At 43.7% G+C, this 24,911-nt stretch overlaps 1 protein-coding gene across 2 annotated transcripts in view; it reads right to left on the reverse strand.

The window, feature by feature from the left end:
• Positions 1-1,635: 1,635 nt before the first annotated feature.
• SHROOM4 (shroom family member 4) overlaps positions 1,636-24,911 on the reverse strand; it is a 134,732-nt gene continuing 111,456 nt past the window's right edge. For both annotated transcript variants that reach the window (XM_043570867.1, XM_043570866.1), the window contains exons 5-9: positions 16,324-17,121; positions 11,364-11,513; positions 10,311-10,491; positions 5,417-5,686; positions 1,636-4,126 (exon numbers count right to left, since the gene is read on the reverse strand). In XM_043570867.1, the coding sequence (XP_043426802.1) occupies positions 3,857-4,126; positions 5,417-5,686; positions 10,311-10,491; positions 11,364-11,513; positions 16,324-17,121 (1,669 nt within the window). In that variant the 3' untranslated portion in view covers positions 1,636-3,856. The remainder of the gene's footprint in view (positions 4,127-5,416; positions 5,687-10,310; positions 10,492-11,363; positions 11,514-16,323; positions 17,122-24,911) is intronic.

The raw sequence follows: 24,911 nt of genomic DNA on the forward strand, positions 1-24,911 counted from the left end.
CTAGGAGATCAGTTGGAATTTAAACAATGTGTAGACTGAGGGAAAATGTAGGCTTTTAAGTGTCAGAGTTGGTTCCTGGAGTGCATTTGGGTCTAAATGAGGTTATTTAGAGAGAGCTGGTCAGTGAGAACCTTGTTTTCCAGGTTGCTAAGAGGAAGGTATAAGACTGGACTATTAGGTAGAAGATAGAACTCAAGATTGGAGGAGGTGTAGAAGGTGTCTCAGCTCTCTGATTAGGCTAGACTCCAGAAGTGCACTCTGTATACTACTGAGGTCTATACTTGAGATTACACTTATTGTTGAGTCTTCCTGAATTCTGAATTATTTTACTGGGGATAATGAATGGTATAGCATCAATGCTACCCCCAATGGGCCAGGGTAAGAGTTTAGGGATGTGGGCAAGACTCTGGTCATACAGTTACATATGAAGTATTATTGATATGTGACCAAATTGTTTTCCAATATTTTTCAGCAGAATATTAGAGAATTTCCATCACTTCAGTCAAAACACGTGAGATAATTTCTTTTTTTTTGTCCTTAGCACCTTTTATTGAAGCGTAACCCTTGATGACCATCTGGCAGACATATCAATGTCAGCCAAGAAGGGAATGGTGGAGGACACAATTGCAGAAACTATAAGATTCAGAAAAATAATAACATGGCATAGATGACCCCCAACAGTTGTACAACAAACACTGGTTCTTTATAGAAACTGTCCCCTGCCCCACCCCCCTCTAAAGATCTACTAATCTTCCAAGAATACAATAGGCTGTTACAGAAATACTATTGGCATAGACAACTTCTTTGGCAAAGACAGTGGGAGTCACCAAGCTCCAGACAGAAGGGAGTGGCCATATATGTGCCCAGCTTCCTCCATCTGGGACTTGGTACTACTGACAGAGGAGCACCTTCAGGGAGATGGGGGGTTAAAGGTTATGGCTCTAGTGCCCAGGGCAGCTTTTTGACACGAGGTTAAATGGAAAACAGAACCTGACTCTGGCCTTGAAAAAAACTTTTCGTCTTTCACCCTCTCAGTTCCTCTGCTTCCAGTCTCTCCCTTTCTAGAGCTTTTAGTGTGTCTGCCTCTTTCTCTCAGGTTCCCCTTGAGCATTTACCACTATACCCTGGCTGGGTCTGCAACTGGTGGGACTCGAGACTCAATTATCTAGGTGGGGGTGGGGGAGTGAGAAGGGACAAGTGATAGTAACTCTTGTACTGACTCCTCTCTCTAGATCAACCTATTACCCACTGGGGCCTATATGAGTATCTGAAGAGAGAGGGCAAAAATTAAGACCAGTAATTGTCTTTGGGGAAATCCCTTGGCTTGCCTTCCAAACTGCTTACCCCTGGCAGGCCTTGCAAGAGGGCTGAGCCCAGGAAATGAGAACAGGGGAGAGACACCACATCGCAGCTCTGAAGCACTATGAGGCATGATGGCACTGCTGCCTCAGCAGCGCAGGGCATTAGTTCCCTTTTGGTACTTCACCTGTCTGCCAAGCTTCACTGCTCAGTATAGGTTGGTGGTTATTATATTGTTTTAGAAACCACCCTTCTGTGTGAAAGTGAGCATCCTTGTGTTCTGGTTTCAACTTTTATTTCAGGTGGGATAAGGGACAAAAATAATACAATCAATAGTACTTTTTTGTGTGAGAAATTTAATGTACAAGCAATGTAACACTGACTAGAGAAACCCAGACCACAGTCATCATGCCCAGGCAAGTGACCACTCTTCCCTCGGCCTGTGTTCCCAAAAAGCTATTCTGGCCCCAGAAAATCTTAGAATGATGGACTACATTGGCCTCACCCCCCAATATAGGATGTCTCAACTTACTCATTGTTTATCCTAGAGTCTGCTTAAGAAAAAAAAAAGATGGCAACCATAGCTTCTATTCATAGCACTCCCCCACCTTCCTCAAATGTGGCTTGGGTAAGCCTAGCCCTTTAGGAGCCATCGGTCTTCGTGAATAGGGTAGACTTCCCCAGTTGAGGGGAGAATGGCAGGTTGACATTTTAACAGTGGTTCTGAGAGCAGCAGTGTACTAAGAGCATACCCAGGGCCCCCCTCAGGACACCCTGCTGGCCAAGATTCTTCCATTGTTTTCAAATACAATGAAAAGGAAACGGAAGCTAGAGACCACTATTTGTAGCAGCAGCAAAGTTCTTTGGCAAATCCTTTGGTTGAATGAGGCATCCCTGCTGCTACAGTTAACCTCCAAGGATCTTGAGGAACTCAGCAGTAACTAGAAGAGATGCCCAGGTTTGTTGGGCAGAGCTGTGCAATATGAACCGTGGGTGCCAGTGAGCAAGGAATGGGGAATTGAGCTGGATAACAAGCCAGAGTTTGGCCGCAATTCCCTTCCTGCCATCACCCACCTGAGGGATTTTCCAGGACAGAAACTGGCTAGTGGTGTCAGGGAATTGGCAACAACAGCAGCATTAGTTGTTTGTGTGCCTAAGATCCTGGCTGGATAATTTGCTCTGGGGGGCTGGCCCTGGCTGGAGCTTCCAGCTACCATGACTTTCAGTTCCCTGAGTCAGGCCACAGGCTGAGAAAGCAATTGTGAGATAGAGGGATCTCCTCCTGAGTTCACTTATACCCATTTCCTTAGATGGGAGATAGTAGAAAAATGGGTGATGAACTTTTGTCAGTTTTGGATATCTTTGGTTTTGAGAAAAAATAAGTAAAAAACTGAAATCCATTGGGGAATGCTAAGCTTATGGTCATTGCTGACTTTAGTATAGGGCCAGGCCATAGTAAATTAAGTTCAAGGTAAGAACTCCTTTCTTAGACACTTGTAGTGTTTGGTGGGAAGAATTCAAGGCCTTGGCATTCCCTCATCTAGCCATGGTGAATCCAGGCTGATCTGCAGAACACGCTTTCCTTCTAGGGTTCCTTTTCCCTTTCCACCTCCCCTCTTCTCACCTTATTAGTTACAAAAGGAAAAAAATAAATCAAAAAATAAAAATAAATAAAATCAAAAGGCGATTTAAAATACAACAAAGAACCCCTCACCCCAATAATGAAATGGGTATCCAGAAGTCAGCTTTAGTAGAGCTATTAATGGTCCATAGTGTGAAGCCCTTAGGGTAGGCACCGGTGACCACTGGCAATGAAAAGGTAAGATGGAACAGGAAGTGGTAAGCCAGAAGTATGAGGACAGGAGGAGGGCCACACTAGTTGGAGTAGGCCTCTTCCCCCTCAACCAGATGCTGGGGTCAGTGGGGGTGGAGCCCATTTGTTTAAACCTAGCTTCGGCAGGGCACCTAGGGATTCCCGATCTTTGCTCACATTCTGTTTAGTGTAATTTCTCCTTCTGTGCTTCCCACTGTAAAGCTTAGGTGAGGCCCTTAAACTGGTGGGAAGTGATGCTCTCAAGACAGCCAGATCTCTGTGGGAAATGGCTGGGCTTTGAGCCTTGGGCAGAATGGAGCTGCACAGGCAGCTTCTCTCTGAGCCTTGAGAGGCTGATTGGGGCATGGGTGGGTGGTGAGTGCATGGTGTCTTTGCAGTCCTTGGACCAAGAAGAATGAAGGCACTTTGTTGGTTCTGTGTGTGGTGAGCACTTGCCTGTGCAAACCGTGGGAAGGGGAGTGTGGTTGTATGATCACCCTTTGCTGCAGGCAGCTCCTAGCTCTTGTATCTATTCCCTAGAGTAGAGGCTTGGGGGCCTCCTCAGGAACTCCTAGCTGGTTGGGAGCAATGCTAGGTAAGGGGCAGTGAGAGATGTCCAAGGTAGAGGATATGGAACAAACTGCTAACTAAATTGCTATCTACTTGCTAACAAACTGCTAACGAAGACTGAAAGCACTTCCCGTTGTGGCTGGGCAGGGATGGTGTGACAGTCTGCTGGTAGAATTAGAAATTGCTGGGCCCCAGGAGTAGGCTCTCCCTGAGACATTTGAGCTGTTCTTCCCCAAGCTTAATTTTCTCTTCCAGCTCTCGCTGTTCGATGATGAGAGCAGATTTCATCTTCACAAAGTGCTGGTAATCTTGGAGCTGGTCCTGAGGCAGGTAGCGGGAGACCATGCCAAACACCAACTTCTCCCGGCGGTCCACATGCTCCTTCAGCTCCTTGGCATCTGCCAACTGCCCTGTCAGCTGCTGCTTCTTCTCTATCAGCACCAACTGGGGAATCAGATAGACCAATTAAGAGCCATCCCAGTTACTAGTCATCTCCCTAACTCACTGCTCCACAGTGGAGCACAGCAGCTCCCCACTCTGTTAACTGATCAGTCCTATATTTCCTGCCCTGAAGTCCACCTTCAGGCAAAAGCTCTTCTGTGCTATGGCAGGGGGAGGATAAACACAACAGTGATACTGGGTGGGGCTACATGCATTCACCTCTTTCCATCTCTAAGCTGTCTTTAATCCATGGACCACCCCTGGGGTTAGGGTGGGGGAAGGCTCTGACAAAGCCAGCTCAGACCCCTTCCACCTGGAGAATAGGTATCACTATGACAGTGCTTTCAAGATGGTATGTGTCTCTGTGTGGGTGTACATGTGTGAGTGTATGTGTCTGTGTGTGTATTCACATGCCTGAGTGCTTCTTATTGTGGATTCAAATTTGTATCCCAAACCACTTGTATATGGAAAGGTGATGTAGGTTTGGTTCTGGAATGTACACAGTGTGGCCCAACCCATGAAAATGACAGACTCCCAATTTCAACTACTTGGTGAGATCTCTTCCTCTAACTCAGAGAGAAAGTGAGGTAAAATTGCTGCTGCTGCTACTACCACTGCTAGTACTAGTACTAGTACTACTACTACCACCATTATGACCACCAATACCCCCACCACTATTCTACTACTATTACTACCACCATCAGTACCAATACCACTACTACTACTATTACTGCTATCACCACCAATGCCACTACCACCACCACTACTGCTTTATTACCACTATCACTGCCAATACCCACACCACTATTGCTACTACTACTATTACTACCACCATCGGTACAAATACCACTAATACTATTATTACCACTATTGCCATCAATACCACCACTGCCATTACTACTATTACTACCACTATCACTATCAATACCACCACCACCACTACTACTGCTACTACTACTACTGGCAACTAGAACTGATTCAGTGTTTACCCTATTCCAGGACCTGTTTTAAGTAATTACTGTGGACTAATTTAATTCTCACAATCCCATGAGTTAGGTAGTGTGTTCACCCCATTTTTGAAGAGACTGAGGTAGAGTATGGTTAAGTAAGCTGCCCATAGTCACATAGCTAATTACTGGTAGAGCCAGAATTGCAAGGCACTTAAAAGCCAGTGCCCCCACTCTTAATATTATCCTTTACTGTCTCCAAGACAAGCCAAACTTGAAAGAGCGGGCCCTGAGAAGAAGCCAATGGCATTTACCTCCATCTATACCCCAGAGACCCCAACTCTACCTTCTCCTGGTTAGCTTCTGAATCAATGCTGTTGAGAGCATTCTCCACCCGGGCTAGTCGTCCAGAGAGTGACAGCAACAGGTTGACCACTTTGTCCAGGTCCCCGATAAACAAGCGGTATTTTTCAAACTCATTGGATTTACAGACAGCTTTCAGGTTGGCCTCCACCTCCTCCCCAAGGGCAGAATTGGCACTAATGTCCTCTAGCAGTCCTCGCTGGGCTTCCCGCAGGACCGACAGTTTTCTGCCAATGCTTTCAATAAGCTGTATCTAGGAGAAATAAACAGGAGAAGGCAAAGGATGAGAATGGGGACTGACAGAAACTGATCTGTGCTTGTAACCTCTGTTTTGGGATCCATGGAACAGATGGCAGGCTCTACCCATCACCAGAAACAAAGGAAACCCAAGCAACTCATGAGCAATTCAAGTTTTTTGAATAGCCACCCTCCCTCTCATCTCTTCATATCTTGCAGGAGTCAGTCACCACCAAACTTCTTGGCATTAGATAAGGGATATCCATGGGCTAATTCTCATTTGCCAGATATAACTTAATAAACACTTGCTGAGACTATTTTTTAATAGCTTAGTCTTGTTTAATTTATACTTACTGAAATCTGTATTTTCAAAATAAATTTGAACCAGCATATATGTATGTATATATCCCCCTACCCAACATCCCCACCAGCAACCTTCAGTTTGTTCTCTGTAGTTAAGAGTATCTTATGGTTTGCCTCCCTTTCTTTTTATCTTATTTTTCCTTCCCTTCCCCTATGTTCATCTGTTGTGTTTCTTAAATTCCACATATGAGTGAAATCATATGATATTTATCTTTCTATGATTTATTTCACTTAAAATAATACACTATAGTTCCATCCACATTGTTGCAAATGGCAAGATTTCATCCTTTTTGAACACTGTACACACACACACACACACACACACACACACACACACCACATCTTCTTTATCCATTAGCCAGTCAATGGACATTTGTTTGGGTTCTCTCCATAATTTGACTATTGTTGATAGCACTGCTATAAACATTGGGGTGCGTGTGTCCCTTTGAATCAGCATTTTTGTATTCTTTGGATCAATACATAGTAGTGCAATTGCTGGGTCATAGGGTAGTTCTATTTTTAACTTTTTGAGGAACCTCCACATTGTTTTCCAGAATGGCTGCACCAGTTTTGTTGCCTGAGTTGTTAATGTTAGCCATTCTGACAGGTGTGAGGTGGTATCTCATTGGAGTTTTGATTTATATTTCCCTGATGATGAGTGATGTTGAGCATCTTTTCATGTGTCTGTTAGCCACCTGGATGTCTTCTTTGGAAAAGAGACTATTTAATAAACAGGAACTGGAATGCTTGTGAGAGCATAGTTTGGAAAAGTATTGTCAAATATTTGCCTATGTCTTCATTCATTCCCCTTCAATCCACTGAAGTACCTCTGGTGTGTATGACACTGTGCTGGACCTTCCTTCCCTCCCTCCATTTGGCCTCTGAGGCCTTTTGGTTAAGACTGTGAGTTCTGAAGTCCCAATGACTAGCTTGGACTACTAGCTCTGCCAACTTCCTGGCTGTGTGACATGTGTGAATGTCTCACAGTGTTTTACTTTCTTTATCTGCAGAGTGGGTACAAATTGTAGTACCCACTTCGCTGAACTGTAATAAGGACTGAACGACATGATGCATGCAAAGGGCTTAACATGGACTAAGTGTTTAATCAAGGTTGGCTGCTATTGTTATTATTCAGTCTGGCCCTGCCCTACCATTCCAATCTCAGGGCTCCAAAACTTTCATGATTAGCTTCTCGTTCTCTGTGTTCACCACACTCACCCTGGTGTTCCTGATTTGCATCATGCAGTTCTACCTGCTCTCAAACTCTTCCTTCACTTTGGCTATTCCCATTCTTTCTTCAGAGCCCAGCTTTGCTCCCATCCTCCCTGCTGGAAGCTTCTGCTTCCCTTAATAATGTCTTTCTTTTCTGAACTCTCCTGCCTTTCAGAAATAGGACCTATAGTGTAATTTGAAGTGGCTCATTCCCTGTTTCATGTGGGTACGTCTGATCCCTCTCCTATTGATGGTAACTTTCTTAAGGGAAGCACTGCCTGTGTCTTCTGATTTGTCTTCCCTGTAGGTATAACCAGTTCTGGAATTCCACTCCCAGGAAGGTAGTGTGGTAGAGTGGATGCTGCTGCTGCTGCTATTGTTATTATTATTATTACCAGGCACTCTGAGATAATAGATGATTGTCTACTGCAAAGTCCTAACGAGAATTGACCTGCCCCAGCAGATCAAGCATCGCATCATGGTTAAGAGCATGAACTCTAGTGCAAGAACTACTTGGGCTTGAACCCTAGGTCTGCCACAAAGCACTGGTGTGACCTTGAGCAAATTACTCAACCTTTCTGTGACTCAATTTCCCCATCTAATTTTTTAATGTTTATTCATTTTTTAGAGACAGAGAGAGAGAGAGAGGGAGTGAGAAAGAGAGTGAGAGAGGGAGAGAGAGAGAGAGCATGAGCAGGGGAATGGCAGAGAGAGAGGAGACACAGAATCTGAAACAGGCTCCAAGATCTGAGCTGTCAGCATAGAGCCCGACATGGGGCTCAAACTCACAAACCACAAGATCATTACCTAAGTTGGAGTCAGGCTCAACAGACTGAGTCACCCAGGTGCCCCTCAATTTCCCCATCTAAAAAATAGGACAACAATAGCACCTACCTCATAGTATTGTTCTAATACAGGTTACATGCTTACAATAGTATTCTGTATCTTGTATGTATATACTGAAGTCTGCTTCAGTGCTTGTTTTATTATTATTCCTTCCCAGGTACTCTGGGGCCATACATAGGTTTGTAGTTTTCTAGCATGTGCTCCTTTCTAGTAAGCTATTTAGACATGTCCAAGGTGACCAAGACCAAGAGAGCCTGATCTGGGTCCAGGGCCTATTATCATATTTCAGAACTGGCCAAAGGTCAGGAGATCACCATGATCTTAAATCTGAAGTGTCATAGGTTTACATTTAGGGGAAATTCTAAAACCTTCTAGGAATTAGGAATCAATGATAGAAACAAGGCAACACAATTAGATACCAAAGACTCCCAGTTATATACCTACCCTCTGCTCTCCCAAACAAAAGTCAGTGCCAGGGTCAAGGGAGGGGTGGGGGCCAAACAGTCAACTTGGAAAATCACCTACCCACCCCAGCTCTTCAGTTCCCAAGATCTAGAAGGATGCAAGAAAAGAGAACCCTTTGTTTCTTGGCACCTGGGCTTTGCAACCTGAACTTCAACCCTGGAGAAAGTGTACTGGATAGATCTGAGGAGTCATCACAGACCCTGTTTGAGTTGAGTTGCTTTTCTAGGATATTGCAAATAGGTGACCTTCTTCACCTGTCCTCAGAGACAAAAACTGTCCTAGCCACCCCTCCCCCTCGCCCCCCCCCGCCCCCCCCCTCTGATAATCACTTCAAATCACTATCTGCTGTTCTGTCCTTTGCCATTTCTGGTCATTTTTCTCTTTTCCTGGTCAGACTCTTATTAGGTTTGCTCCTAAAGAAAGGTCCTGAGTAAGCTGGGAGCAGCCTTGCCATGCTCAGGGAACACAGAATCCAAGGAGGTAGGCATCTGGATCAATAAAACTTTGATACCACCATGATTTCAATTACTTCCCTGACATTTTGCTTCAGATTTGAAAGTGGTGGTGGGGTCTCTTGCAAATGGCCTTCAGTTTTCCTACAGGTCACATCCTGAATGAAAATTATGGGCAGAGGAGCAATTTATGTTGAGTTCAGTTGTCCACAAAGTGGCAAATTGGGCCTTTGGGGTTGCCATGGAAATCCTATTTGCTTATGAAATAAAATGGGTAAATACAGGGAGGGCAAAGTGATTCCAAGAATTTGATTAGAAAACCAGCCTAGCATAACACTCTCCAGTTCCATCCATGTGAAATAAGCCATACAGAGAAAGACAGATACCATATGGTTTCACTCTTATGTGGATCCTGAGAAACTTAACAGAAACCCATGGGGGAGAGGAAGGAAAAAAAAAAGAGGTTAGAGTGGAAGAGAGCCAAAGCATAAGAGACTCAAAAACTGAGAACAAACTGAAGGTTGATGGGGGGTGGGAGGGAGGGGAGGGTGGGTGATGGGTATTGAGGAGGGCACCTTTTGGGATGAGCACTGGGTGTTGTATGGAAACCAATTTGACAATAAACTTCATATATTGGAAAAAAAAAGAAAAAAAGAAAACCAGCCTAGTGATGCTTAGAGGAAGAATGGGTAGGCTTCAGAACAACATAATTTCTGTTGATCATTCTAGTGCTTTTAAGAAATTATTGATTATTCTTGCAAATAAATACTAAAGTTTACCAGGCCATAATTTCTCCTTCTCTTGCTTAGTCAATCTATTCCATCTCCCAGAAAGTTACAGAGAATACAGTCAGTGGCTGGATTGGTTAGAACTCATTGGCAAAAACTCTGATGTGCCACGGGAGGTGAGTTACTTGCAAGACTGGCTTATTTCAGAGGGGGATGTCATGATAAAGTAGAAAGTGAGACAGTCTTGACTTCAAGTCCTAGATCTACCACTTAGTCTGTAACCCTGGGCAACCTAATCCTCTCAACCAGCAAAAAGGGGATCGTTGTCAAATTATTTTAAAGATTCAAGAGACACAGTGATGATGATTATGATTTCTACTACTATTATTACTAGTATTTTCTGGGTCAAAAGGAGACTGGAGAAACATTTATGAGAAACACAGAGAAGCTATTTGATTTCCATACTGAAAATATGGGAATATACCAAGTTGTTCTGGAGAAGCGTAGAGGACAGGTCAACTTCCAGATACTTAAACTAAATGCTGAAAATCTGAGTCATATAAAAAAATGTCACCTTTTTTTGAGCCAGTTCATGGTCAACTTCTTCCTCTCCCAGGCCAGTCTCTGCCATCTCAGGTTGGTCTTTCAACTTGTTCAACAGCTCTGCCTTGGCCACCGAAATATTGTAATAAGCTGAGTAAGAGGTGGGGATCCCTGGGGCCGCTGGAGGAGGTGAGAAGTGCTGAAACTCTTGTCTGTGGAAACAAAGAATGACCATTTGAGCACTTCTGCTGAGAGGCTCTTGACCTTTCTGCTTCTTGATTTCCCCATTTGTAAAAATGGGACCCTGCTTCACCAATGGAGCTACGAAATAAGGAAATAATGGACCAGGAAGCACTGTTGAAACGTAAACAGGCCACATGAAGATTACCTAGAAGCCAAGTCAAGGCCAACTTTGAGAACTTGGGAGGCTATTTCTATGCCCCTGACTTTCATAGGTAAGGGGACTTCTTTAGAGATGATTTGGTTTGTTCATCACCCCACTAAGATCCAGAAAAACTGGCAGGTCCCCAAAGTTCTGGGCTTCTGATCTTCCATGATGCCCATGGGTTTATGGCCCCAGTGTATGAATCCCCAGGGAAGGAGGCGGTGATAGGGATATGGCTGAGACCTTACCTCTTCATCCTCCAAGACTGCTGACCTCCCTCCTACCCATCCCAGATCCCCACCTGCTTCTGCTCTATCTAGTCGGCTTGCTTACAAAAGCACCCTGTGGCTTTCCTGGACACTCTCATCATTTCTTCTTTCCTGATGGTGCCACTCCTGCTTGAAATGGCCCCTCCACTGCAGATCTCCCACAGCAAAGAGGTCACCCATGACCTCAGCAGTGGTCACCATGTTGGAAGCCGGGGTTAAGACACGTGCCAGGGACTTGTCACGGCCTACCACATATCTCATGAGCTCTTGTGAGACTGCCTGTGAGGCAGGTCTTTGGTCTGGGAAGGGATAGGATCTCTCCACTTCTGGCATATCCCCAGTGGCCCCAGTCTCCTCCATGGTTGCAGAATGACATGGGGAAAAAATGGGACCAGTGGCACCCAGGGGCTTGACAAGTGGAATGGCAGACCCTGTTGTCTTGGATTCACTGAAGCCCATGGGACTGAGGTGCTGCTTCTCAGAGCTCCAGCCCATGAAAGAGAACTGCTCCTCAGGAAAGAAGTAGCTCTGGCTCCATGCTGGCTTGGGTTTGGACTCTTCTGCCATCAAGGCTTCTGGTCTGGTGTGAGGAAGGAAATAGAAAAGCTTCAATGTCAGGTTTCAGTGATGGAAGGGCAAGTAATTCCACCCATGGTTTATGTGAGAAGGAGGCCAACCCCCCAGTATATTCTTGTTGCCTACCAGCCACCTCTACCCTCCACCTGTCTGTGTCACTGCACCTTTGCTAACCTCTAGTTGTCTGAAAGGAAAAATAGGAGTAACTCATTAGTCATTTTCACAGCTACTTGCAGCTCTTAGATAAAGGTCAAAAATAATGGTTAAAAGGCTCCACAGCTATTTACTGATTCATGCTATGCTGTCTTCTAATTCATCACACAAAAGAAACTTGGACATGCCAATATTGCTCATCTGAGGTATTCATTTTACATGTAGGTTTTTAAGCTAATAACACTAATAGACGAGCAATACTAGCTAATATTCACATAGTGCTTACCATGCCCTGGAAGCTGTCTTAAGATATGTGTGTGTGTGTGTGTGTGTATGTGTGTGTAGATATATCTATAAAATTTAATGCTCATGACAACCATTTTATAGATAAGGAACATGAGAACTGAGAGGGAGAGTGAGTTCACCAACGTCACCAGCCAGTAAATGACAGATCCAGGATTTAGACCTAGGTAAGCTAACTCCAGAATCTATGTTTTTAGCCATAATGCTATATTGCCAAAGGGACAACTTGATATAATATAAAACTTTGCATGTAAGGGCTTTTCTGGCTGGACTATATCTATATTAGCAGACAAGAGAACATTCTGGAGGGAATATGAATGTATGAATTTAGGGAATTCTTACTTACAAGAAAAATATATTTAGGGTATGTGTGAGAGTTCTGACTCAGAAGTTACTAAAAACACAGAATGAAGAGGAAAAAGGATGTGGCTGTATGTCAATTATATCTCAGTAAAACTGGAAATACATATATGTATATGTACATATATACATATGTATATGTATTTTGATGAACCTGGGTGGCTCAGTCGGTTAAGCATCTGACTTCGGCTCAGGTCATGATCTCACGGTTCACTCTGCTGACAGCTCAGAGCCTGGAGCCTGTTTCAGATGGTGTGTCTCCCTCTCTCTGCCCCTCCCCCACTCATGCTCCATCTTGCTCTCACTCTCAAAAATAAACATTAAAAAATTAAAAAAAAAACACCTGGAAATATTTTTAAAAGGATGTGCTAATTATAGACTGAGTTCACAGCAGACACAGCCCTGCACCATATTACAGTGTATCATATTAGGCACCATATGTCCTAGTGTTCCTTTCCTCATAATCTCCACTAATAGGGCAGGGGGTACAGCAGATCTTTGAGAACATATTCTGCAGTTGATAATGAACATTGAAGCAAAAATCAGATTCCTTCTGCAGAGCACTGAGAGGAAATGCATGGAGTTCAGGAAGCAAACTATACCTATACTTGAACCAGTTTTGAGACTTAAGCAACACTTGGAAATTTCACTAACCTGCTCCTACATGTATCATAGTGTTTTCTAACTGAATAGTAGGTGGGTTACAGAGACACTCTGGTCTGACTTGGCTGAAATTAGGATGTCTTTGGGTTTTTTTGCATTTTAGATTCAAAATATGTATCTACTTGTTCTAACACTTCTCCCTTTACAAAGCCTTTTTTTTTTAAAACAAAATTTAATGTTTATTTATTCTTGAGAGAGAAAGAGAGAGAGAGCACACAAGCAGGGGAGGGGCATAGACAGGGAGACACAGAATCCAAAGCAGGCTCCAGCTCTGAGCTGTCAGCATAGACCCCTACACGGGGCTTGAACTCATCGACCGCGACGTCATGACCTGAGCCAAAGTCGGACGCTTAACCAACTGAGCCACCCAGGCACCCCAAAATTTTTTTTTAAATTTTTAAAATGTTTATTATTTTGAGAGAGAGAGAGAGAAGGAGAGAGCACAAACGGGGGAGGGGTGGAGACAGAGGGAGACATAGAATCTGAAGCAGGCTCCAGGATCGAGCTGTCAGCACAGAGCCCAACGTGGAGCTGGAACTCATGGACCTCGAGATCATGACCTGAGCCGAAGTCCGACACTTAACTGACTGAGCCACCCAGGTGCCCCTCCCTTACAAAATCTTAAAGCCACTTCCTTCTGGTTAGAACTCTATGTTCTGCAAGAATCTGGAATAAGATCTCAAGGAGCCCAGAGATACTATGAGGATGCAATGGGCACAGTGAACCAGACGGCCTGGGTTCTGGCTACCTGTGATCTTCTGCAGGTTCCTTTAGCCACCTGTAATTCCTCATTCTAAAAGATGTAGCACACCAATGATATCTATTTCATAAGTTGGTTGTGAAGATTAAATCAATCAACACATAAAAGTGCTTACTTTAGAACAATGCTTGGCACATAGCAGGCCAAAAATATTAGCTATGTTGGGAATAATGCTGTTCCTTAAATCTAAATCATTCAAAGAAGCATCTATAATTCATTTTTTGCAGCCACAAGCTAAAGCTGTGTGCAAACAAATGTTTCTCCTCGCATCCCAAAGTCATCAAAAGAAATAAATCTCTGGAACAAGTTACAAGATCTCTAGTAATAGCAGTTTCTTTCTCTCTGGCCAAGGGGCCAAGGTACATGAAGGAGGCACATGGAGGAAGGACTAGGAGGCTGAAAGGGGCAAGTCTGGGGCCTGGAACTACTACCTCTTGTACACACTGCCCTACAGGGAACAAGAGGGCCTGGTAAAGGCCCAGCCTATTGCAAGAACAAGATCTCTCTGAGAAAGGCTGCCTAGAATGGCAAATTAAGCATAGGTTTTAGAGTCACAAAGATCTAACTTTGGAATCTTTGCTGTGCAATTCTGAGTTAGTCTCTTGTCTTTCTTAGCTTTAGTTTCCTCATCTGTCAAATGGGAGTAATTAATGGCCCGCAGTCATGTAAAATGACTACCAGTGTCTGGCACACAGCAAATGCTTAATACATATTTGACCCTTCATTTTTTTGTTCTTTCTTCTGAAATGTTAAGTGCCTACTATGTGCTAGGTCGCCTTCCCTTCTCCCTGCTGTGACCAGTAACAATCACAGTCACTTTCCACAAAATGTTTTCTAATTACAGTAAGAACACTTCTGGCTAGATGGATAGCTTGAGAAGCAGGTGCTAGGGATCTGATAGATTCTCACAGTATCTAGGAGCCAGGCCCTGTAGTGCCTTACTGGTGGCACCTTATGCCAGAAAACTTCTCACTTAGCTCCATATAGCCCAGATCTCAGTAAAGGATTTGTGTGTCAGTAAAAGACATGATAACAAGGTTCTTCTAAATGCTTTATTTATGTTTGAGAGAGTGTACAAGTGGGGGAGGTGCAGAGAGAGAGGGGGACAGAGGATCTGAAGTGCACTCTGCACTGACAGCACAGAGCCCGATGTAGGGCTTGAACTCACGAACCTCAAGATCATGACCCGAGCTGAAGTCAGATGCTCAACTGACTGAGCCACCAAGGTGCCCCAACAAGGTACTTCTTTTTTTTTAATGTTTTTATTTATTTTTGAAGGAGAGAGAGACAGAGCATGAGCCAGGGAGGAGCAGAGAGAGAAGGAGACATAGAATTTGAAGCAGGCTCCAGGCTCTGAGCTGCCAGCACAGAGCCCGATGCAGGGCTCGAACTCACCAACCGTGAGATCATGACCTGAGCCGAAGTTGGACGCTCAACCGACTGAGCCACCCAGGCGCCCCCCAACAAGGTACTTCTAATAGCAACAAATCTCAGGCAAGTTCCTTCTATAAAGGGATTTAAAGAAAGCACTTCTGGGATAGATACCAGGCCCCCCACCCCCCACCCCCCCATCAGAGCATTGCCTGAGCTCTCAGAAGGATGACTGGCAGAACTGAGGCCCAAGCTCCTCTGCTTCCGAACCAAGCGGACAACCAGGTGCTACAGGGCATGCAGATGAGCACTGGCACAGGGAAGCCGACACCAGGCAGCTCACCCAATCAACTACCACCTATTGCCCACTGAGGCAAATGCAAAGAGGCGGGGGGACAAGGGTGGGGGGAATAGAGAATGTGGAAGAGGAAAAGAGTGCCCTTACCTATTATAAGGAATAAGCAGGGCATAAAGGGCCCAACTCCAGGTATACCTTTGCTGCTGGGGGTAAGAGAAGAGCTTAGAAGCCCAGGCAGGGCCTAGAATGGAGGTAGGTCAGATTGTCAGCTGGCCTCTTATTCTAGAGAGCAAGCAAAAGAAAAGGCAGAAAAGGGCCTGAGCCAGGCTTTTGGGAAATGCCATAAGGGAACAAGGGTTTATGCCTTCTGGCGCAGGGGCACCTGGGTGGCTCAGTTGGTTGAACATCTGACTTTTGATTTCGGTCAGGTAATGATCTCTCGGTTTGTGAGTTCGAACCCCACATTGAGCTCTGCGCTGACAGTGCAGAGGCTGCTTGGGATCCTCTCTCTCCTTCTCTCTCTGCCCCTCCCTTGCTTTCTCTCTCAAAAATAAATAAACTAAAAAAAAAAAAAGTAATGTCTTCTGGCTCACAAGCCTGAAACTGATGCATACCTTAAAGACAAACTGAGGAATAATAGTGTATTTTGATAGTGATATTTAAGAACACCAGCAGCTACTATTTACTGAGCACCTACTATGAGCTACACGTGGGGCTCTCGGCTTTATACAGATTATCTTCATATTTACAACTGTGTAGAATAGGTATAATCATGCCCATTTTCCTGGTGAGAAAAATGAAGCTGGGAACAGTTTAATTCATTGATCAAAGGTCACACAGCCGGGAGGTGATATTGCAAACTCATGGTGCAGCCTCTTTGGGGAACTTTCTTTCATAAGCACTTACTTGGGGGAATCAGTGGTCTCCTTCTCTGATGTTCTCCAAAGGCCACCAATACCATAATAGCAAGGGGGCTGAGCCTTCTCAGGTTGAGAGCCCAAGTGTCCCCTTATTGGAGGCAGGAAATTGCTGGAATGGAGACCAAAGGACTCTTGCTCTGCTGAGAGGCTTTCTGAGCCCTGCCTTGAATCCTCCAGGTGGCCAAAGCCCGGGGGTTGTGGCTGCTCCAGGACCTCTTCAGGATTGAGGGCACTGGTACCAGTGGTTTCTGAACTGAAATACTGGGGTGGCAGCTCCTCCTCCTCCTCCCCCTCCTCTTCCTCCTCTGCCCCTTCCTCCTCTTCCTCCTCTTCTTCCTCCTCTTCCTCCTCCTCCTTCTGCTGCTGTTGCTGCTGCTTCTGCTGCTGCTGGGCTGCACGGAAAAGCCTGTACTTCTCCCAGTTGGGAGGAGGAGGGCGAGGAGGAGGAAAGGCCTTCTTCCTGGCTCCCAGAGGATCCGGCTGGGTCTCAACCTTGGTAAAGAGCTCTCTCCTATGCTGCCGCCAGGCCAGGGAGCTCTGGGGCTCCAAGCTTATATGGCTTTCGGAGAAGGCACGGTTGCGCAGTGGGTGGAGCATGGAGGCCATGGAGCTCCCCTCCTCATAAACAGAAGTTTCCTCTGTTTTTTTTGAAGAGTGCTTGAAGTCTTCAAGGAGGTCAAGAGAAGAGACTGCTCGGTAGCTTGACAAGCCCAGTGCTGGGTTCTCAAGGCAAGGATTGAACGGAGTTGCCCACGAAAAGCTAGCCTTGGAATGAGCCATTTCTCTGCAAAACAGCAAGATGAGGATTGTGTAAAACAAGCAAGTTGCAGGTGGCCCCCTATTTTGGATAAAATCATGTAAAATTTACAACGGCCAAAAACAGATGCAAATATTCATAGTAGATGCAATAATAAGAATAGTAATACTAACACATAATATTGATAGCTAACACTTATTGAGTGTGTACTAAATGCCAGGTACTGTTTTAAGTGCTTTCCCAGTGTTAACTTAGTTAATACTCACAATAACCCGAGGAGGTAGCTATTAGTATCATCCTAATTTTACAGCCAGGAAAACTGAGGCATGGGCAGTTTAAGTAACTTGCTCAGGGTTGTAAAGTTAGTAAGTGGTAGAGCTGGGATTTGAACCTGGACAGTCTAACTCCAAAGTTTGGATACATGCAGTACGCCCACTCTGTAGCACTCAGATTGAATGTGCTGTGTACTGGGGCTTACAAATCTGGTTATCCTGTTATATTGTTTTTGTTTGCTTTGTTTCTAGTCACAAAAATTTTAAATATTTAGAAACATACAGAGATTGCTATAATAAATATTCATGTTCCCACCTACTGCCCAGGATTAGCACATTTTATTAAATTTTTTTTTACATTTATTTATTTTTAAGAAACAGAGTGAGACAAAGCGTGAGCAGGGAGGGGCAGAGAGAGAAGGAGACACAGAATCTGAAGCAGGCTCCAGGCTTTGAGCAAGAGGTCAGCACAGAGCCTGATGCGAGGTTTGAACCCACAAACCATGAAATCATGACCTGAGCCAAAGTTGGATGCTCAACCGACTGAGCCACCCAGGCACCCCGGATTAGCACATTTTAATACCATGCCATCTATACTTTATGATTTTTTAAAGAAATGCTAATAGCCTTTGTTTCACTCCCCACTTCTATTCCCCTGCTGCCTCTCCAGATGCAAGCTATATCATGAATATGACATGTTTTCTGTCCAAGCTTTTATATTAGCACCAAAAAATATCAAGCAGGAAATTTACAAATGCTTGCTACTTGGGGTTTAAAATAGATCCTCCTAATGCAATTCTCCTCAGAATTCTCAACAGGAATTTTTAACAACAGCATTTTTTATTAACCTTTAAAATAAAGTAAGATATAATATTAAAAAGTATTTTGCTACAGAAGAATTGAGGGTAAGGGATTAAGCATGTTATAAAGCAATTATAGTTAAAACAGTGTGTTACTGATTAATATAACAGAATGAAAACTCCAGAAACATATCAAGCTATCTATAAAAACATCATCTATAATTCACCTTCTATAACAAGGAGATAAAAAATGATATCAAAAAATGTTTTGAGATAACTGCAGAGCAGTGACATTTAGAGCTGTACCTTCTATTATATACCAAAATAAATTGCAGCTTCAAGAGTTAAGGGTGTGTGTGTGTGTGTGTGTGTGTGTGTATTTTAATAGATATATGTGTATACATGTATATATAGTATATGTTTATAAGAAAAAAACACTATGAGAAAATTAAAAAGACTATCACTTGTGAGGCAAAATGAGATTCTTATAAGCAATAGAAAAAATATTTAAAGAAAGAAGTACAGGTTTATTTAAATATATACAAAAATATGCATAAAAAGGCAAACTTCTGTTTAATAAAGAGTGACCAAAGTCAAAGGACATCTCTTTAGGCTCAGAGTATAAAGAGTTAAGCCCTCTATACCAGAAGATCTGGGCTTCCTGCTGTAGCCTGTGAGCAATCAGCATCATGCTAAGTAAGTAGTGCTTAGTGACAGGAAATTCCAACAGTTTAATTAAATCATCAGACAGAATACCCATTCAATAGTCATGTTGAGGGGAGTTGCGGCAAGATGGCGGCTTAGGAGGACGCTGGGCTCACCGCACGTCCTGCTGATCACTTAGATTCCATCTACACCTGCCTAAATAACGCAGAAAACCGCCAGAGGATTAGCAGAACAGAGTCGCCGGAGCCAAACGCAGACGAGAGGCCCACAGAAGAGGGTAGGAAGGGCGGCGAGGCGGTGCGCGCTCCACGGACTGGCAGGAGGGAGCCGGGGCGGAGGGGCGGCTCGCCGGCCAAGCAGAGCCCCCGAGTCTGGCTTGCAAAAGCAGAGGGGCCGGGCGGACTGTGTTCCGACAGCAAGCGCGACTTAGCATCTGGGAGGTCATAAATTAACAGCTCTGCTCAGAAAGCGGGAAGGCTGGAGGACAAAGGGAGGGAGAGCTGCTGAGCCCCCTCACAACAGAGCTCAGTTTGGTGGGGAACAAAGGCGCTCGCCAGCGCCATCTCCCCCGCCCATCCCCCAGCCGAAATCCCAAAGGGAACCGGTTCCTGCCAGGGAACTTGCTCGCTCCGCCCAAACACCCAACTCTGCGCTTCTGCGGAGCCAAACCTCCGGCAGTGGATCTGACTCCCTCCCGCTGCCACAGGGCCCCTCCTGAAGTGGATCACCTAAGGAGAAGCGATCTAAGCCTGCCCCTCCTGCCCCCGAGCACCTTGCCTACCCACCCCAGCTAATACGCCAGATCCCCAGCATCACAAGCCTGGCAGGGTGCAAGTAGCCCAGACGAGCCACACCACCTCACAGTGAATCCCACCCCTAGGAGAGGGGAAGAGAAGGCACACACCAGTCTGACTGTGGCCCCAGCGGTGGGCTGGGGGCAGACATCAGGTCTGACTGCGGCCCCGCCCACCAACTCCAGTTATACACCACAGCACAGGGGAAGTGCCCTGCAGGTCCTCACCACGCCAGGGACTATCCAAAATGACCAAGCGGAAGAACTCCCCTCAGAAGAATCTCCAGGAAATAACAACAGCTAATGAGCTGATCAAAAAGGATTTAAATAATATAACAGAAAGTGAATTTAGAATAATAGTCATAAAATTAATCGCTGGGCTTGAAAACAGTATACAGGACAGCAGAGAATCTCTTGCTACAGAGATCAAGGGACCAAGGAACAGTCACGAGGAGCTGAAAAACGCTTTAAACGAAATGCATAACAAAATGGAAACCACCACAGCTCGGCTTGAAGAGGCAGAGGAGAGAATAGGTGAACTAGAAGATAAAGTTATGGAAAAAGAGGAAGCTGAGAGAAAGAGAGATAAAAAAATCCAGGAGTATGAGGGGAAAATTAGAGAATTAAGTGATACACTAAAAAGAAATAATATACGCATAATTGGTATCCCAGAGGAGGAAGAGAGAGGGAAAGGTGCTGAAGGGGTACTTGAAGAAATCATAGCTGAGAACTTCCCTGAACTGCGGAAGGAAAAAGGCATTGAAATCCAAGAGGCACAGAGAACTCCCTTCAGACGTAACTTGAATCGATCTTCTGCACGACATATCATAGTGAAACTGGCAAAATACAAGGATAAAGAGAAAATTCTGAAAGCAGCAAGGGGTAAACGTGCCCTCACATATAAAGGGAGACCTATAAGACTCGTGACTGATCTCTCTTTTGAAACTTGGCAGGCCAGAAAGAATTGGCACGAGATTTTCAGGGTGCTAGACAGAAAAAATATGCAGCCAAGAATCCTTTATCCAGCAAGTCTGTCATTTAGAATAGAAGGAGAGATAAAGGTCTTCCCAAACAAACAAAAACTGAAGGAATTTGTCACCACTAAACCAGCCCTACAAGAGATCTTAAGGGGGACCCTGTGAGACAAAGTCCCAGAGACATCACTATAAGCATAAAACATACAGACATCACAATGACTCTAAACCCGTATCTTTCTATAATAACACTGAATGTAAATGGATTAAATGCGCCAACCAAAAGACATAGGGTATCAGAATGGATACAAAAACAAGACCCATCTATTTGCTGTCTACAAGAGACTCATTTTAGACCTGAGGACACCTTTAGATTGAGAGTGAGGGGATGGAGAACTATTTATCATGCGACTGGAAGCCAAAAGAAAGCTGGAGTAGCCATACTTATATCAGACAAACTAGACTTTAAATTAAAGGCTGTAACAAGAGATGAAGAAGGACATTATATAATAGTTACAGGGTCTATCCATCAGGAAGAGCTAACAATTATAAATGTCTATGCACTGAATACCGGAGCCCCCAAATATATAAAACAATTACTCATAAACATAAGCAACCTTATTGATAAGAATGTGGTAATTGCAGGGGACTTTAACACCCCACTTACAGAAATGGATAGATCATCTAGACACACAGTCAATAAAGAAACAAGGGCCCTGAATGATACATTGGATCAGATGGACTTGACAGATCTATTTAGAACTCTGCATCCCAAAGCAACAGAATATACTTTCTTCTCGAGTGCACATGGAACATTCTCCAAGATAGATCATATACTGGGTCACAAAACAGCCCTTCATAAGTTTACAAGAATTGAAATTATACCATGCTTACTTTCAGACCACAATGCTATGAATCTTGAAATCAACCACAGAAAAAAGTCTGGAAAACCTCCAAAAGCATGGAGGTTAAAGAACACCCTACTAACGAATGAGTGGGTCAACCAGGCAATTAGAGAAGAAATTAAAAAATATATGGAAACAAACGAAAATGAAAATACAACAATCCAAACGCTTTGGGACGCAGCAAAGGCAGTCCTGAGAGGAAAATACATTGCAATCCAGGCCTATCTCAAGAAACAAGAAAAATCCCAAATACAAAATCTAACAGCACACCTAAAGGAACTAGAAGCAGAACAGCAAAGGCAGCCTAAGCCCAGCAGAAGAAGAGAAATAATAAAGATCAGAGCAGAAATAAACAATAAGAATCTAAAAAAACTGTAGAGCAGATCAACGAAACCAAGAGTTGGTTTTTTGAAAAAATAAACAAAATTGACAAACCTCTAGCCAGGCTTCTCAAAAAGAAAAGGGAGATGACCCAAATAGATAAAATCATGAATGAAAATGGAATTATTACAACCAATCCCTCAGAGATATAAACAATTATCAGGGAATACTATGAAAACTTATATGCCAACAAATTGGACAACCTGGAAGAAATGGACAAATTCCTGAACACCCACACTCTTCCAAAACTCAATCAGGAGGAAATAGAAAGCTTGAACAGACCCATAACCAGCGAAGAAATTGAATCGGTTATCAAAAATCTCCCAACAAATAAGAGTCCAGGACCAGATGGCTTCCCAGGGGAGTTCTACCAGACGTTTAAAGCAGAGATAATACCTATCCTTCTCAAGCTATTCCAAGAAATAGAAAGGGAAGGAAAACTTCCAGACTCATTCTATGAAGCCAGTATTACTTTGATTCCTAAACCAGACAGAGACCCAGTAAAAAAAGAGAACTATAGGCCAATATCCCTGATGAATATGGATGCAAAAATTCTCAATAAGATACTAGCAAATCGAATTCAACGGCATATAAAAAGAATTATTCACCATGATCAAGTGGGATTCATTCCTGGGATGCAGGGCTGGTTCAACATTCGCAAATCAATCAACGTGATACGTCACATTAACAAAAAAAGAGAGAAGAACCATATGATCCTGTCAATCGATGCAGAAAAGGCCTTCGACAAAATCCAGCACCCTTTCTTAATAAAAACCCTTGAGAAAGTCGGGATAGAAGGAACATACTTAAAGATCATAAAAGCCATTTATGAAAAGCCCACAGCTAACATCATCCTCAACGGGGAAAAACTGAGAGCTTTTTCCCTGAGATCAGGAACACGACAAGGATGCCCACTCTCACCGCTGCTGTTTAACATAGTGCTGGGAGTTCTAGCATCAGCAATCAGACAACAAAAGGAAATCAAAGGCATCAAAATTGGCAAAGATGAAGTCAAGCTTTCGCTTTTTGCAGATGACATGATATTATACATGGAAAATCCGATAGACTCCACCAAAAGTCTGCTAGAACTGATACATGAATTCAGCAAAGTTTCAGGATACAAAATCAATGTACAGAAATCAGTTGCATTCTTATACACTAACAATGAAGCAACAGAAAGACAAATAAAGAAACTGATCCCATTCACAATTGCACCAAGAAGCATAAAATACCTAGGAATAAATCTAACCAAAGATGTAAAGGATCTGTATGCTGAAAACTATAGAAAGCTTATGAAGGAAATTGAAGAAGATTTAAAGAAATGGAAAGACATTCCCTGCTCATGGATTGGAAAAATAAATATTGTCAAAATGTCAATACTACCCAAAGCTATCTACACATTCAATGCAATCCCAATCAAAATTGCACCAGCATTCTTCTCGAAACTAGAACAAGCAATCCTAAAATTCATATGGAACCACAAAAGGCCCCGAATAGCCAAAGGAATTTTGAAGAAGACCAAAGCAGGAGGCATCACAATCCCAGACTTTAGCCTCTACTACAAAGCTGTCATCATCAAGACAGCATGGTATTGGCACCAAAACAGACACATAGACCAATGGAATAGAATAGAAACCCCAAAACTAGACCCACAAACGTATGGCCAACTCATCTTTGACAAAGCAGGAAAGAACATCCAATGGAAAAAAGACAGCCTCTTTAACAAATGGTGCTGGGAGAACTGGACAGCAACATGCAGAAGGTTGAAACTAGACCACTTTCTCACACCATTCACAAAAATAAACTCAAAATGGATAAAGGACCTAAATGTGAGACAGGAAACCATCAAAACCTTAGAGGAGAAAGCAGGAAAAGACCTCTCTGACCTCAGCCGTAGCAATCTCTTACTTGACACATCCCCAAAGGCAAGGGAATTAAAAGCAAAAGTGAATTACTGGGACCTTATGAAGATAAAAAGCTTCTGCACAGCAAAGGAAACAACCAACAAAACTAAAAGGCAACCAACGGAATGGGAAAAGATATTCGCAAATGACATATCAGACAAAGGGCTAGTATCCAAAATCTATAAAGAGCTCACCAAACTCCACACCCGAAAAACAAATAACCCAGTGAAGAAATGGGCAGAAAACATGAATAGACACTTCTCTAAAGAAGACATCCGGATGGCCAACAGGCACATGAAAAGATGTTCAGCGTCGCTCCTTATCAGGGACATACAAATCAAAACCACACTCAGGTATCACCTCACGCCAGTCAGAGTGGCCAAAATGAACAAATCAGGAGACTATAGATGCTGGAGAGGATGTGGAGAAACGGGAACCCTCTTGCACTGTTGGTGGGAATGCAAATTGGTGCAGCCGCTCTGGAAAGCAGTGTGGAGGTTCCTCAGAAAATTAAAAATAGACCTACCCTATGACCCAGCAATAGCACTGCTAGGAATTTATCCAAGGGATACAGGAGTACTGATGCATAGGGCCACTTGTACCCCAATGTTCATAACAGCACTCTCAACAATAGCCAAATTATGGAAAGAGCCGAAATGTCCACCAACTGATGAATGGATAAAGAAATTGTGGTTTATATACACAATGGAATATTACGTGGCAATGAGAAAAAATGAAATATGGCCTTTTGTAGCAACGTGGATGGAACTGGAGAGTGTGATGCTAAGTGAAATAAGCCATACAGAGAAAGACAGATACCATATGGTTTCACTCTTATGTGGATCCTGAGAAACTTAACAGGAACCCATGGGGGAGGGGAAGGAAAAAAAAAAAAGAGGTTAGAATGGGAGAGAGCCAAAGCATAAGAGACTGTTAAAAACTGAGAACAAACTTAGGGTTGATGGGGGGTGGGAGGGAGGAGAGGGTGGGTGATGGGTATTGAGGAGGGCACCTTTTGGGATGAGCACTGGGTGTTGTATGGAAACCAATTTGTCAATAAATTTCAGAAAAAAAAATAAATAAATAAAGCAGTCCTTTAAATGCTAAAAAAAAAAAAAAATA

This window comes from Prionailurus bengalensis, chromosome X (genome assembly GCF_016509475.1).
Source record: "Prionailurus bengalensis isolate Pbe53 chromosome X, Fcat_Pben_1.1_paternal_pri, whole genome shotgun sequence".
NCBI lineage: Eukaryota > Metazoa > Chordata > Mammalia > Carnivora > Felidae > Prionailurus > Prionailurus bengalensis.